The sequence below is a fragment of the Hippoglossus stenolepis genome, chromosome 18, assembly GCF_022539355.2.
Source record: "Hippoglossus stenolepis isolate QCI-W04-F060 chromosome 18, HSTE1.2, whole genome shotgun sequence".
NCBI lineage: Eukaryota > Metazoa > Chordata > Actinopteri > Pleuronectiformes > Pleuronectidae > Hippoglossus > Hippoglossus stenolepis.
Window position 1 is genome coordinate 2851621 of NC_061500.1, and position 16571 is coordinate 2868191.

General features: G+C 46.1%; 1 protein-coding gene across 3 annotated transcripts in view; it reads left to right on the forward strand.

Moving 5' to 3' along the window:
• The first annotated feature begins 641 nt into the window (after positions 1-641).
• The window catches only part of whrna (whirlin a), an 89338-nt gene continuing 73408 nt past the window's right edge, over positions 642-16571 (forward strand). For all 3 annotated transcript variants that reach the window (XM_035141469.2, XM_035141471.2, XM_035141470.2), the window contains exon 1: positions 642-1516. In XM_035141469.2, the coding sequence (XP_034997360.2) occupies positions 770-1516 (747 nt within the window). In that variant the 5' untranslated portion in view covers positions 642-769. The remainder of the gene's footprint in view (positions 1517-16571) is intronic.

The following is a 16571-nucleotide window of genomic DNA, read 5'->3' on the forward strand; positions in this document are numbered from 1 at the left end:
TAACGTGGTCGCGGTCGTGTCTGTGCCGTCTGTCATTGGCTGCTGGCTGCTGCGTCACTTCCTGCAGGAGGACGCTGCGAGGTGGAGGATCTGTCGCGCTCCTCAGTCTCTGTAGTAAACTGAGGAGGAGCAGAGGAGGAGCCGCGGGTCACCTCCACTTTCACCGGATCGTAGAGAACACCACCGAACCGGAGGAGTCCAGCTGGATAGGAACCGGTCCTCCTCCGAACTTCGTCTGGAACTGGAACCGTGAGCAGGATATGAGCAGCTCCTCCGGACGCACCGCGGGAGTGTAAACACAAGTTTTCTCTTTCTCTGCGTCCAGGGATTGTTTGGCTTTTTCTTCTTGGATTTCGTGCGTAACCGAGTGGAAGTAGTTTCCTGGCTCGGCTCGGCCCGGGAGCGTGTTGTCGGTGAGGCGGACACCTGACCTGCGGATAAGCTCTGACGGAGCGGGACGAGGCTCTTACGCACCGTTACGCACACGAAGTTTTGCAGAATCCAATTAGCGTGATGGTTTCTAAATGATGGTAAGTGCTGGTTAGTTTGTCGGTCGGACTTGTGGAAGTTGCGCATTTCTCGGATCTATCGGCGGGATTGTAAGTGAAGGGGTGGGGAGGGGGGGTGGGGATCGGTCATGGATGCGGCCGGAGCGCGCGTCCCCAGTGGTCGTGATGCCAAGCCCCGCACCGCCCGCGCGTAATGCCCGGTCCCGTCGCTCTCTAACCCCCGCACCAGCGTGGCGCCGCGTCCCGGCCGCGCCGCTAGGATGAGCAGCACCGACCTGGAGCGCGTGTCGCTCAGCTCCTCCGCCAACTCGGTGGCCTCCAGCGCGCGGACGCTGTCGGCCAACGTGCGGAAGCTGCACAACGCGCTCAACCTCCTGCTCAGCGACTTCGAGAGGGAGCAGTTCATCCACTGCCTCAACGTGTACCACTCCAAGCGCAACGTGTACGACCTGGTGCAGACCCTCCACGTCATCCTCAACGCGCCCAGCAAGCGGCAGCTGCTGCCCCTGCTGCGGCTCGTCATCCCCCGCTCCGACCAGCTCCTGTTCGAGCAGTACACCTCGGAGGGCCTCTACCTGAAGTCGGATTTAGCGGCGAGCAATGGCACCGGCGACCCCCCGCCGGGCGACTTCCCCAGCGCCAGCCCCACTCCACCTCCGGGGCACTTCTCGCCGAGCAACCCCGCGGAGTTCCAGGTGGCGCTGCGGGGGTCCCCGGACACTTTCAGCACCAGCAGCGATGGGACGTCTCCGCTGGTGCCGCTGCTCGGGAGGAACTTCATCCACGAGCCGCCGGGAGAGATCCGGCAGGTCAGCATGAAGCGGCACAAGAGCAACGAGGGCCTGGGCTTCAGCATCCGCGGCGGCTCGGAGCACGGGGTCGGGATCTACGTGTCGCTGGTGGAGCCCGGGAGCCTGGCGGAGAAGGAGGGTCTGCGCATCGGGGACCAGATCATGAGAGTCAACGACAAAGTGTTCGAGAAGGTCACACACGCGGAGGCAGTGAAGGTGAGTTTGACTCCACATGCACCATCTCTGAATCTGAATCTGCTGCTCTCTCCTCCATTTGTTCTTCACTCACCACCGGTCGAGGCACATGGTTCTGGTTCTGTTGGTTTAAAGGAGAGTTTCTTCTCCCAAGTGTTTAATCACTATGGGAACTTATGGGTTTCTCTATTGTTGGAGCCATTCCTTGAAATTTTGGTCAAGGTGCTCATCCAATCCACGATTCTTTATAAGATTACCGAACTCATTTTGTTTGTTTAACTTTGTACCACAAGAAAGAAAGCTTCAGTAAAGTACCTGGACTGCTGAGTTTGTTTTGGAGTACGTGCTACGACGACGTGCTTTGCCTCTTTTAGTTGGCTCTTCAAGAAAAGGACGAAGCCTGATGTTGTGAGGTCTGTACCTCAACTTGCTTTGAGATATTGATGTTGTGAGTTGGCACCAGACAGTATACGGATGTGGACACCTTCAGGCGATGATGTGCCACTTCTGGCCTCGACAAAATGGACATGAGCCTAAAGTTAGGTTAACATGCTGTGACATTGCTGTGGCTCACTTGTGGCCCAGATCTGGCAAACAGGAGCCGACGGCCCAGGTGCCATCAATCCAGGTGGTTTATGTTCCGGGTGACGGAGCTCAGTGTGGGCCGACTCCGGGCCAAACCAATCTTTTTCTGCGTGGGTGTTCTTCTACTCTATCTCTTCTGTATAATCGCCTCCTGGCTCATATTCATTTGGCCTCAGTGTCGAAGACTTGACCTCCCGGAGCCAACGAGCTCGATTTGTGAAGGAGGATGAATTGTGTTTGCTGGAAGCTGCTCTGGCTTCTGACGACTACGTCTGCAGGAGCTCGCATGTTAAGCAGGCAGGTAACTAGACACCTTCACAGCAGCTGGTAACCATAGTGCTGTGTGTTTTGTGTGTGTGTGTGTGTGTCTCTGGAAAGTGGCTCCACTGCTCGGCACTAAGAATAAGAACTGGGACGACTTCAGCCCTTTGCACCACTGTGAATGCCAGTGAGTGTAAAGAAAGCCTATTAGCAAATGAGGTGATAAAAGAGCATGTCTGATTTGTGTACAGTGCAGATTGATTTAGACGGAGGCCTTGCAAGGTCCTTGGTTTTTACGAGCCAGTTCATTGAGCTGAAAATTAATCTTGGTTATTTCTTCTCTTTCCCCTTTTGGCTCATTCACTTGTACTTGCTCCGGCTGGAGGCTGAACGTGGACTCCTCGTGTCCCAGGATTCATCGTTTGTTAACAAAGGTCGAATCAATTGTAAAGGATCCGGAGGAAAACACTCCCCTCATGTTTTTTTTTTCTTTATTTATCGGTTTCACTTAATTAGAAATGGATACCTGTTAATTCCTAGTCACCTCAGCCAGGGAGGTTATGTTTTCACCCCCTCTCTGCTTGATTTTAAAGCAAAATTACACAAAAACTACTGGAGTGACTTCCATGAAACTTAGATCCTGATCGGAAAAAAAACGGGCACCATTAGGGAACTGTTTCTTTGCTGATTTTGCACAATTTGGTGCAGCTTGGCTGGATTTAAGAGGACTGTTGGGCCTTGGCGGAGGTGTGCCCCACTCTAGTTGTATATTATATCCATATTGTTGCCTGGCAATCTTCCTTTTTCAGCCTCTTGGCCAAGAACAGGTTTAAATCTCCCTGAGACTTTGACAAATGAAAGAAAAACTCGAAAGACACTCAGCAGAGCTCACACCTCCGCCAAGGCCCAACTGTCCTCTTAAATTTAAGTCCCCCTTAATGTGCCTGATTTCTGTCGTCAAGATCCACGACTTATTCTCTGGGGAAATGGAGAAAATGTTGAGTAAACACCCTGGAAGATGCTCAAGAAAGTGAAACTAAATACCTGGATCCGCCCCTCGTCTGCTCCAAAATTGAATGGGTCTCTTTTTTTTTTTACACATGTCCCTTTTTTTAATAGAGTTTTGTGGATAACTGATAAGTATTTTTGTGTAATCCTAGTGAAAAACAAACTAACAAAAAAACAGGGGAGAGAACATAAGCCCCCGGGTGGAGATAACCAAGGTTGTGACTATCATCGACCCAGGAAACCATGGTTTGCACTTAAATTACTGTTAATCAGTAAAAATGAGACGACAAAAATACATAATCAGCAAACTTGTCACATATCTATAAGCTGCTTTCTTTGGCTATAGATTGTCTGTAGTTAAGAGGTCAGTGGTTTGTCGTGGATTAGAGCTCAGATGAACTTCTCTCTAACCTTCTGTGATCTTGAAAAAGTAATTCATGCTTTTATCTCTTCCTGTGCGGACTTTAGTAATTCACTTAATGCAGAGTTCAGCTCTGAGGCGATCTCCGTCCTCCAGTCAATCCCTAACCCTGCCTCTATGGGCTTTTAACTAATGCAGAGAGATGAGTGTTTTATCTGATGTTATTTTCCTCTGTCCACTCTTTATTTTCAGTAGAAATCTCAGGCTTAGTGATATCAAGGTTCTTATGTCGTCCTTTGTCCCGTTTGGATCCTCTGGATAACTGTGCTTCTCTTTTGTTCAGTGGGCCTCATCTTTGTGTTGTTTTAATTTGTGGCCAAGGCGTCTCACGGGAGCACGAATGCAAATGCGACAACGCAAACCGCAAAGGCCACAACACATCCTCATAGGCTGCGACGCCACTGCATATGTTGCACCGCCACCGCTGAGGCCTGTGAAAAGGAACAACACAACGACAAAAGCCACACACAATGAAAACACAACCACAAGGACAACTGAGTAACTGCTCGTTTCATTGTCGACATCCGCTGTTGCTCACTTCTGTTGTAATTATGTTTCCGTCACTTTTGCATTCGTGTTCCCCGTTAACGCTCTTGTGTGAGACGACGTCTCGGCTGGCGAACAAAACACTTTTGAGCGGATTGAGCCGAGTCTGTCTCCTCCCTGGAGGAAAACTCCTCAGCCCGATGTCTTCCTACATTGGTTATTTATCGACTCGCGTGATGAAGCGTAAAGATCATTGTTCTACTTTTGTCTCGGGCCGGTGTCTCTAAATCGGTTCCTCAGACTGAATCGTTTCACGAGGCCGCGGCAGAACGTTTCTGCGCCTCGTATCGAACGTGATCTCAAACTGCGTCCAGAGAATACTAATGAGGGCATTAACCATCCACATATTTCCAATCAATTCTCTCCCCATTTAAAGCCGTCTCTTATCCGCGGAGCAAGGATATCGATTCCTCAGACTGTATCCGAGAGTTTGCTCAAGTTCCTTTCACAGAAATGTTTCTCTTTTCTTCTCTTTCTCGATACAAACGAGCAGCGTGGATGTGCGACATCATCCTTCCTTCACTTTATTTGGTTATATATGTTTTCGTGTGTGTTCTGCTGCTGTGTGGTTCGTCTGTACAACTTTGTCAACAGGCAGAGCCCCCAGCCAATAGGAGAGCAGCCTTTTCCTGAGATAACCCCCCCCCAGGAGGTTAATAATGTACAAATTCAGTTCCAGGTTTAGTCTAAATGTTATTAGAGGCTTTCAGAATCGTAATCTTTTTAAAGCTTTAAACTCTACCAGACTGATTAATGAATTAATGAATTCATCATTATAAAGTTATGTTCTGCAGCCTAACTTGTCTGGTCTCCTCTCGAACCTGCAGAGTCGTGTTTTATATTCTGTTGCAGAGACAAGAGCTGCGTTCACAAAATCTTTATTTTAACGGAAATGTTGGTGCATTGAACATTGTTGTGATTCACCAGCGTCGCGACTATGGCAGCTGAGAAGGTTATTCTCGTCTAAGAAATCTCCGAGGTCGACGATATGTGTGTCAAATACTTCAAAACTCGCCGGTTGTTACAGACTCTTCAGTTGATGTGAGCATCGAGCAGCAGCTGCCACGTTTGTAGAGAACTTTAGAATCCTGTGTGTGCTCCGACTCTTTAATGCACGTCGCCTCTGATTGAGCAACACCTCTGACACACTTAGCGAACGGGGGAGCCTCGAATCCCGCTGTGCACAGTTTCAAGAACACGTGTCGTTCAACTCGTAAGCGTCAGTCGGGCGCCGGAACAATCGGGGTCTGAGATGAAGCTCTGTAAAGAGGTTTAAAGCTAATTAATTCCCACCATGTTAAACAACCTGGTTTTCACTTTTCGACAGATTATTGATTGATTGATGTGATCGATCGGTTTTATTCTTTAGATTTTCCGACTAAAGTCAATTTAGAGTCATGTTATAAGTCTGCAAAAAGCTGAGTGACTTTGAGCCTGTGGCGGAGGTGACAGATGAGATGTCACCTCTGAATAAGCTGCTGTCTGGATCCTGCTGATGAATCCAGATGTGACACAAAGTCCTCACCTCAACTGACCTCTGCTCCCACTCAGTATCCAACTGTGTGTGACGTGGAGGATCATATCAAACTCTACGGCTTCATGAAGCCTTTCAACCTCCTTAGCTCAGTTGTGGTTTAATGGGACTTTCACTAAGTTGTTTGTTCTTGATCTTCTTAATTACCTGGTTTCTAATTCTTTGTTTTTACAGCCTGACGAATGTGGCTTCATCAAACTTTTAGGACAAGTCAAGATGTCAAGATGTCAAACTTGAGGCTTCAAAACAACAGCTTGGATGATTTTTTACGAGACTGCACCAAACAACCCGATCTGATCAGACTCTTATTTGCTGTGTTGCTCATTTCCTCGGCCAGAATGAACCTATTTTTCTCCCACTTACACAAATATGAAATAAGTCCACACAACAGTCCTGGCTTCTTTAAATACGTCTCTGAAGTGTGTTTATTTGCAGCACATTACTCAGCCCCACTGTTTTCTCCTGCCTCCACTTAATCTGCTCCACTTTGGCGAACCTGTGTTTCCTGATGAATTCACGGTCGCTCTCTGAAAGCAGCAGATTGTTGTTTTGGCCACGCGGGGACGAGCGGAGGGTTTACAGCTGCGTCTGGGATCCTCCTCGTCCTAATAGTCTGGCTTGGCCCCGGTCCCCCGAGTCACTGCCAAGGTTAGCTACCCACTCAGCATTTAGACCTTTCCTTTATCATCGTCTCCGTGACACGCTGGACGCTCAGGGGATGGGACGTGATTGGGACGGGGACATAAATCGTGCCGTTTCTGAGCCAGAGCCTCAACATCGACATGACGAGCAGTTTTATCTCCCCATCGGCCAGAGGCTCCCTGTCTATCAGACTTTTTAATCTGATTGGTTCCAACTCTACAAAATACTGGGAATGACCTTGTTGATTAATAGGTTTCCCTGTCTCTCCTTTTTTTATCCCAAGTAGTTTTTGAACTCTGTCTACATGACTTTTATATAAATTCAGGAGTTCAACATCTTTTTTTCGGACAATCGCAGCAATGACCAGAGAGTGAAGGGGGACATGCAGAGACTTGGCCAGTAGGAGCCCAGTGGCCTGGAGCAGCTCTGCTAATGGTCGGTGTGTTGATTAGATGGTGGGAGGCAGATAAAAAAAATCTCATTAAACTGCAAAAAGGACGATATTAATTGATTCGTAGCTTGAAGATGATTCTGTGGATGTGACAGAAGTTTGTTTTGCTCGATGTTATCAGTGAAGTGAACTAAAAACTGACTTTACAGTGCGTAAATACGTCCGATGCCCTTTAGTGCATATTTCAATGCATTGCATGTTTATATACTGACAGGGTTGGGTATGTTTAAGACTGCTCTTATTTAATATAAAGAGAAACTTACAACTTTGTTAACATTACTGCACTGAAGCTGAGCTCAGACTTTTGAAATCTAGGAGAAGGAGAATCTGCAGATAATCTTCTCTATAATCTTACTCACACTACATGATTAGAAAACAATGGTGCATCACACACACAACAGGATTTTCTGAAGATTATTGCTCCAGAGGCAGCGATGCACCACCTCCCGTCTCTCATGTGACCTGATGGGGAAGCAGGTGTAAATAGAGAGCGGCACCTTGCAGACGGGTTAACGAGTCTGGATAAGAAGATATCTGTTCATCAGGGGAGATTTTAACTGGAGCTGATGTTAGTCTCAGCTGCTGACAAAATCAACCGGATCTAAAACCCTAAATATCAAACTTTTTGGATAATTATCGGGGCGGCCCTGAAGAGATAATCTGGACCAAACATTGGTACCAACCTTCTCTTCCAATTCTTGGAGGGTGAAATGGCGTCAAATCAGCCTGAATATCCTGAAGTCTGAAACCAGCAGGACACAACTTTGCAGGGTTTAGTGCTCATCTATTATTGGACAGAAACAAAACTTTAACTTATGTTTGCAACTTAGAAATCATAATGCAATGTTGCCGGTTGGATTCGTATCCAAATCTGTAAGACATAATGTAGAGAATATACAATTTGTTTCCTGTCACATCCATTTTTTAAAGTCTCTTATCAGTTCCAAACCTTCAAAGCATAAAAAAATGCATGATACCTGCGTATTTTTAGTTTCTGCAGCTCTGCAGGCAGCTCGCATCATCCTCGCTTGTTGAAATTCTTATTTCCACCTCTGCAACACATTCACTTATCTCTGTCCTCTTTCCCCTCGCTGGTGAGACACCGTCCCGTCCTGTGCAGAGCTCGGCTCTCACCGTGTCTGTGGCAGCCGGAGTTTCCTCACAGCCGCTCTTATCAGCAGCCGTGGCCCGGGCCGTGCTAATGTTGGCACAATCCTCTGCAGCTTCCAGGTTTCGCTCGGCTGTTGGAGTTGAGATTGCAGCGTTTCCTCCTCCTTTACTGCAGAAATGAGCGAAAGGCTGAGTCTTTATTTTTTTAAGTTGCCAAGAAGTGCTGCTCTCGCCGAGGTAACAAGCTGAACAAAGCAAACAGTCGGAGAAAATCTCTCTGACGGCTGCAAGAGCCAGAGAAACGGGTTCATGTCTCAAAAATATACTTTTCAGGCGCTGGAAAACGAGGAGGTGGGTGAGGGGTGTTTTTATGTGAGCATAACTTTATTTAGCAGTTTACAAACTGGTGTTGAGTTCTCTGCTCTTTTCAGTCGTGCATGTGAGGGTGTTGGAGGCTGTGAAGACGCACACTGCTCCGGCTTATTAAGCACAGCATCGAGCAGCACAGGAATAAATGAGGTACACTTCCTCCAGGCCTGACCTGCGGACTCGTGTTTGTACACTTGCGTCGGTACAGAGCTAATAACACAGAGCAGCACATTTGTCTTAAGTCTCCAAATAAGTTTGTGGTGCTATTTTCTTCAGTAAACAATCGGCTGATTGTTGCCTGCAGACGCCCCGAAGGTCAGAAAACAGCACAGCAAACAGCACAAAGTGTTGTTCTGCTGAAATCCCAGCGAGGATGAATTATTTCTCTTCGTATTCCCAGACGTCAGCAGTTGGTGCTAAGATGCCCGAGAGCAAGACGCTTAACCCTCAACCAACAAGGTAACGAAACCCGGGAGGATTCGTGTTTCCTGCTCTGATGCATTCATGCATGTGCGACAAAAAACACTAAATAGACCAAACAAGTTGATAACTGATTATTCTGCCTCTTTCTGCCATAGATCCGTTCATGGCACTTTCTGAAAACTCGTTGGTTGCTTACAGAGCCACTTACTTTGGTTTGTGGACTCTGTGGAAGAAGACTTTCTTTCTGTGGAGATATAAAGGGCTGATTTATGATTTTGTACTTTCATGGTAACATTATTATCATAACACCATATATTGAATTTCTTTAGAAGGATTCCCTGAGAACCACTTTGATTGCGATATACTTATTTCATTTGTTTTATGCAGTAATTAGTTTTCGTTTGATTACATTTTCTGGAATTGGTTTTCTAGGTTTCCTAATTTATTATTTCTCAGAATGTAGATGTGCATAAACAGGACGATCATCTCAAGTGGCATAAACTGCAAATAATTTCCTGTTTGTTTAAAATAAATGTCAATAATCATATAAGGACCATCATATATTATGTTTTCATAATCCTTTAGGCCTCTGAGCTGTTTGGAGATGTGCATGTGTTCGTTATGCGTCTGTGACTATCTTCTATTTTAAGGTAGACCTATTAAAACGCTGTTTTTTCCATTTGGACAGCAGCTGCCTATATTGGAGAGGAGCAGATTGAAGTGTGGGGGCTCCAGCTGGAAAACTGATTAAACAAAGTGCGGCCTCACGGGTGATACTTCACAAACTCCCCTTGCGGTGCCCTTGAGCAAGACACTTAGCACCTAACTGCCCCCACGGCTCAATTGGCCACCAGCTCGTACTGGCCAGCGTCCAGTATGAACCAAGTCATGGCTGACGTCTGCAGGATCAGCGCTTCTTCTTATTTTTCACATCTTTTATTTTTTTGGCAGCTCGAACTCTTTGCCTCAAGGACAGAAGAAATATTCCATCAGCGACAGATCCAGTCCAGTGGTGTGAGACTCTTTCCCATCGGCAACCAGTTGGCCAAAAGTTTTCAAAAGTAGAAGGAATCCTTAAAATCTGTTTTTAAAGCAACGCGGGCGGATGAATGCTAATGTAAGAAATATAAGAAATAGATGGTGAGCGGCTTCTTAAAGAGGATGAGTCTCTGTAGTTTTTAATCAGGAGGGAGGAGAGTGGACGTTGGTTTGGATCTTTGGCTGCAGTGTGAGGAGTTGGCTGATGGGGAAGAGGAGGGAATGGAAGCAGAAACCTAACGGATGGATAGAAGAGTTTGTCTATAACGTAGTGGAACGGTTCACTGCATGAAACGTCCACTGATTCATCATTCACATGCGATATTTGCCTCCATAGCGATCAATACAGATATTGGAAAACTGTTATTTCCCTCACAGTGTTGATTTTAATCGTCTTTTCAGCAAATAGGATTTGTGTCGCTCCTCAGTTCTGCTCCTCTCTGTAATTATCATGTGAAATATTTATAAATTGCTTTAATTAAGTGGGTGGGTGGGAGGGGCCCGCTGGCTTTGTGTTGTGCCACTCTAATGAATATTGAAATGTTTACAGGCCGTGGAGGCTTGATTGTGAAGTGACGAGGGAAACACCGTGAGGAGCTCTTCATTTGATTTCTCAAGTCTGGACTGTTGACTGTAAATAAAGATGGACGACGCGAGTCCACTTCCTCCAATTACAGAGAAGTGAAGCCAAACTGTCCCTGATACGAAAGCTAGGAGTCTGTTCAGTGGTGATCTCAAACTGAAAGACCACACCATGTCCCATCCACTAACCTGGAGGAGGCAGGGTTTATAACCACCCAGCAACCAGGGAGCTGTCAGCCATCGTTATAAAGGGTCAGGGCACGAGAGGACGTCATTTGCAGCAGTTTTATTCAATAATAAAACTTTATTTTCAGTTATCCACGTACAAAAATGATGGATTTCACCTTTTCCCTGTCACTCGTGGCCCCGTCTCTATGAAAGGGCCTTAAATTAAAGCCAGAGCAACACCTGCTCACTCAGTTGTGTCCCCGCGAGCTGCCCCTGGCACTAAATCAGGAAACGTCCCTCCACCTTCCTCCCTGGTCACATACCTCATCACCGTGTCCATCTTGAAGCAGCGTTTTGTCAGTCTCCTCTGGATGTCCCACCCGGGCTCCCTTCACAGCCTCTCGCTGCCAGAACCACTCCTTTGTAACGGGCTAATTGCTTTTGAATGGAGCCGCCAAAATGCTTGGGTTCACAGTGAAGGTGTCCCCGATCCATCACCTGATCGGCACTAAATCACCGCGAGAAGCCATTAATATCCGGTCAATGAGCAGAGTCCCTCCAGTTTCTGCTCGCTCCCGTCTGCCGGCAGGAGATGACTTATTCAGTCGGTCCCTCGGGGGCTGATGTGACTTTGACATTGGTCTGACACCTTGATGTCTCCATGTCTTGGTCAGGCTTCACTCTGTATATGTTTATTTAAATATTTGTAATTGTCCGTCTGTCACATCCTCGTGAACAACAAATATTAAGTATTAAACTTAATTAACTTGAAATTGTAGTGGGTGGCAGAGGCATAAAACTGCAGGGCAGTGGGGACAAATATGTATATTTTCAAATTAGTAATTAAAACATCTGAGAGGACTCAACTTAAACAAACAAGTATTAAGAAAGTGATGGGATTTACAGTAAATCATTCAATAGGCACCTTCCTCATCCTCATCCTCATCCTTCAGATTCACTCAGGAAAACTGTTTCTAATAAATGTTGTATAATGTCGTCATGGAGATAAAGGTCAATTGAATAAACCTTATCTGAAAGCTTTTGAATTTGGGACAAACTAATGGGAAAGAGTTAAAGGACATTTTGAAGTGTGGTGAATTGTGTAAGTGGAGGTTGATAATGGATGAAACGTTCCCGGCGATGCGCTCCACACACTCAGGTTTCCTGTGATCCCGAGCGTGTTCCTGTGGCGTTCGAGCCGTCCTGACCTCAGGAGCGATTCCTGTCGGAGCTTGTTGGATATTTTTTTCTCCGAGGCTCCGCTCCCACCGTCGTGGGAGTCGTGAAGACGGCGTGGGGTCTGCTCTGAATAGCAATGAGCATCTGCGAGGTTCATTGTTATTTTGGTTTTGTCTGTAGCGACTTGACGGGTTTCGTTATGAGCTGGGCACAGGGACACACACACACACACACACACACACACACACACACACACACACACACACACACACACACACACACACACACACACACACACACACACACACAGAGAGCTCAGTAGTGATTATTATCTCTCAATGTCTCAGAAAGAAAGAGACGAGTTGTTTGAGAAGTGAATGCGTCACTTATGGCAAAAATCTGTTGAAACACAAATGTCTAGCCATGTTATCAGAAGTGCTTATTTCAATCCAAAATTAAATAACCTTGTCCCACCTCACTTACCGTAGTCTGCTTTTCAAAACCCAGGTAAATACGTATACAGCTTTATTTCTTCTTTACAGCTCGGTGCAGTTGAGTTTCTTTACACATCGAGGACACGCAAAGGTTGAAATAGACCTGAAGATGTCAACCGAACATATTTGGAGAAGGGGGCGTGCAGCCATTGGAGGGTGCTAGCTGTCAATCACACAGTGTCCACACCCCCCAATGCATTCAGTGCTTCATGGTCTATTGGACTCTAAATGGACCAGAGAGAGATTTAGACCCTAAACTCCTTTGGAAAGTGTTTACTGACATTATAAATAATAATTAAGTCTACTTAAATGAATGTCCCTCTATAATACGCAGCTTATTCTCTTTTCCCCCTAAGAGTTGAATAATTCCAGCTGATATTTAAAAGTAATCGTTTATCTGGAGATTTAAAGTTGGCAAACTTATATATAAGAGTAGAATATTTCTTGTGACAGAAAACAGTGATGCTGAGATAAAACCTTATCTGCTTCCTGTTTGACATTTGTATTGCGTGATTATATTATCGTAGAAGAGTTTTGTTTGCCTGTGGCTGAAGCTGCTTTGTGTTCTTTGTGGTTTGTTGTATTGCAAATATAGTGAGACATACACACAGAGGTGGTAGAAGTACACACATTCTTTACTCAAAGAGAAGTAAAGTTACTCAAGTAAAAGTATAAAAGGCTCTGAAGTATACCTCATGACGCTCTAGAATGTACATTTTAACTTTTAGCGGGTCATTTTACAGGTTGAATACAAACTTTTCCCTCCACGTTGGAACGAATGTTCGAATTTAAAAGTGACACATTCAGGCAAATCCTCCTTTTACTTCCTGATGCAAGTGGCCATTGAATGATCGCTCTGCCGGAGGACGGGGGAAGAAGAGGAAACGGTTACGTAAGCACAAGAGAGGACGATTTAAATAATCTCCTCCTGAGAGAGCCACTTCCTGGGAGGTTCTGAATTCCTCTGACTTGTGCGTTTCTCAGAGCAACTGTCCCGGAGGAGGCCGGGGGGGGTTGTGTAACTCACTCGGGTGCGGAGAAGATCTTTATAATTGTCTGGATTTAATCACTGACGTATTGGACCAGCGACCACCGGCAGAATCCTAAATCCTCTTTTGTGTGTCTGTCAGATTACATTATTCCCCTCACAACACACAGAGCGTGGGCCGAGGCTGATCCGTCAGACGGCCCAGATGTCTCTTTTATGCTCGAGACAGACGGAGAGGAGCCGTGCAGGACATCTGATACTGTGGAGCTGCCTTACCTATCTCCTGCTTACACACACACACAAAGACACACACACAAACACACACAGCATACCGTTTGCTGTCTGTCATTCATTCAACACCGTAGAAGAAGCACATAAGATAGATAGATACACTAGAGAGATAGATAGAGAGAGAGATAGATAGATAGATAGATAGATAGATGTGCTTTATTGATCCCACATTTGGAAATGATTGTGTTACAGCAGAACATCGAGGGAATCACACACAGAGGAGCAACAAAATAGATACGATGAATTAAAATAACTCAAAATAGAATGTGATAAACATAAAATGTACTAAAAACTGTACATACTCCCTAAGTAGATGAAACACAATAAAGTACAGTAAAGTACAAAATATAATAGAACAACGTATAAGCAGATAAACAAGAGACTAACTACAAGAGATGAGAAACTATGAATAAGAGACAAGTGTGCAGAATTGCAGGAGGTGTTTGCAAAGACCTGAATATAAGATGTGCATCCTGGGGAATAATAAAAAAGCGATGAATTGAGAATGTGCGAGGGGGCGTGAAAGAAAAGATGAGTCGGCTCCAGCTCTGCTGCACATTCGAGGCAACGCGTGTAATTAATTGATAAGCTGTTGATTGTGTGAGTACGAGAGACGCAGGTAATGGACGGTCGACTCGGACGCTGCTGCAGGAGCGTGAGCAGCGTTCGATCCCGACGAGGTTCCCTGAGCGTGAATAATTCAGGGGGAGGGAGGGAGAGAGAGAGAGAGAGCTGCCTCCCTTTTTGTGATTACAGTTGATGGACGCTTGTTTTAACTTTGACGGTTTCACTCTCAAGAGTCAAATAGTTAGTGTGGCTCAATGCAACAGTTCAGAATTCACACATCTGGCTTTGACCTACAGGAACCTAAGAGCTGCAGTGGTTCTTTGGGAGTTCATGCGGAAGTTGGAGTCGTGCTTATCATTTTTAGACATGTTAAGATCATCGGGCCGATTTCAGACCCGGTTTGCCCCTGCCGACCATCGGGGGGGGGAGCGTTCCCGACTGGAGGTGAGTCTGTGCAGATTATCTGCCCAAATAATCCTGAAGTGTGGAGGATTTACAAAATAATCTTCATGCTACCTGATCTACTTAACCTTAATTGTACAAACAACACATTTCAAACTCACCACCAGCTCACGTTAAAAAGATGGCGTCTCTCCTAATCAGACCTGGTCCTCGCTCAGAAACTCCATCATTCATCTAACTGCTTTTGACAGTCACCTCTTATGTAACCGCGTGGATTTGGTAAATTAAAGTATTACGCAACGTTACTTAACTTCCATTACCGGCGGTAATTCATCACAAACCTCTTTCCCACATCGTTTCCTCCCTTTTTAAACCGTCGTACAGCCGAAGCTGATCTCTGCCCCTCGGAGCCTCGACGGGCACAATTACCCCGAGAGGAGAGGATGACTGCAGGGTCGCAGGGAGATTGAAGGACAATTCGGGTAACATCACTTAATTCGCCCCGGGGTGAATCCCCCGTGTAGTATTTCTAACACACATCAAAGCTGCGTTTTGATTGGTTCGTGGTTGGTGGCAGGAATACGAGGAGCATTAATTCCCCTCTCATATTCCCCGGGTCAAACTAAGCCGCCGCGGTGGTGATAAGTGCTGATTTGGCAGAGATTACGACTCCTGACGCGGTGCCGTGTCCAAAGACTTAAAACCTCCCCGCAGACGGATAATTGACTCCATGTTGATGGGAGATGATTATTTCATCTCTGGATTGTTTCTGCTCGAGATGTATTTCGTATTAACGGATTGTGGCGATGGAGGGAGGGAACGGACGAGTGGGACAAGTGATGGGAGAGAATTGAGGAGGCGGGGGCGGCGGCCGGGAGGACAGACGGCAGAAGATTGAGCCGGACCGTTTCATCCGTCAACAGCTGGCGTGTTTGTGTCAGAATCCAATTCGGTATTATCACCGGTGTCCTGCTCAGTCCTCTGGGTGTCCTCTGCTGATGGGATCCATTTGCTCCCTGCAGCGGGGATCATTTAGAGGAGGGGAGAGGCGGCGGCAGCAGGTGATGTGTTACCGGGGATGGAACAAAAGCTGCTTTCAGACATCCACTCATGTCCGGGGGCAAAGGTCAGAGTCAGTTACTCCAGAACTTTTCTGCTAGGCCCAGTAAAATATCGGGAAAAATGTCCCAGTGAGACGATGTGAGAATACAGCGGACACAAAACTGAAAGAATACAAATACCTTAGGATGAAAAAGAGGTGACAAATGACAAAGATGTCAAATGCCGATGCTGATGGGTCGTGAACAAAAACACTGGATTTCTACGTCATTTTCTGCCTCCTGCATATTCAACCCAGGCTCCACCCCCTCATCTGAATGCTAGTTCACGTCTGTCGATAATTCAACGCATCACTTATTCCTCTCAAACTTCTCAAATAGCATGTGTTACCCTCGCCCATGCAATTGGAAAGCGTCTCTCTTCTTTTTCCTCCAAATCTGCTGCAGTGATTTAACTTTTAAATCCTCTAATCAACTGATTTTTCACGTTGATTTTGAAAATCCCCAAATAGCCAATCATTCCCAAGACTGTGGAAAAAAAAAAGATGTCTGCTTGATCCTCTTAAGCTCATTATTTTTCAGCGTTCTATCAGTTTAATCATCACTAATCATTTATTGGGGTTTTTCAGACTGAAGTAGCCGGCAGCGGGGGGGAACATGTGGGTGTGAGAGGGAACATTAAAAACGGGATTAAGTACGGCTAAGTTATCCTTTTATGGTGAGCTCTCATTGTTCCCTGAGTAAACCCATACACGTCACAGTGTGTTCCTCTCACAAGGTCCTTCTTTACGATCCGCGGCTGCTGGGATGTCGCAGGTGTCAGAAAATGTCATTTCATACATAATAACAAAGTGTGTGTGTGTGTGTGTGTGGCTTCACGTGGCAACGGGCCCAGGTTGTAATGCAGGCTTTGCTCTCTGCTCGTCACCCCATTAACTCCAGCTCTCTGTGTGTGTGTG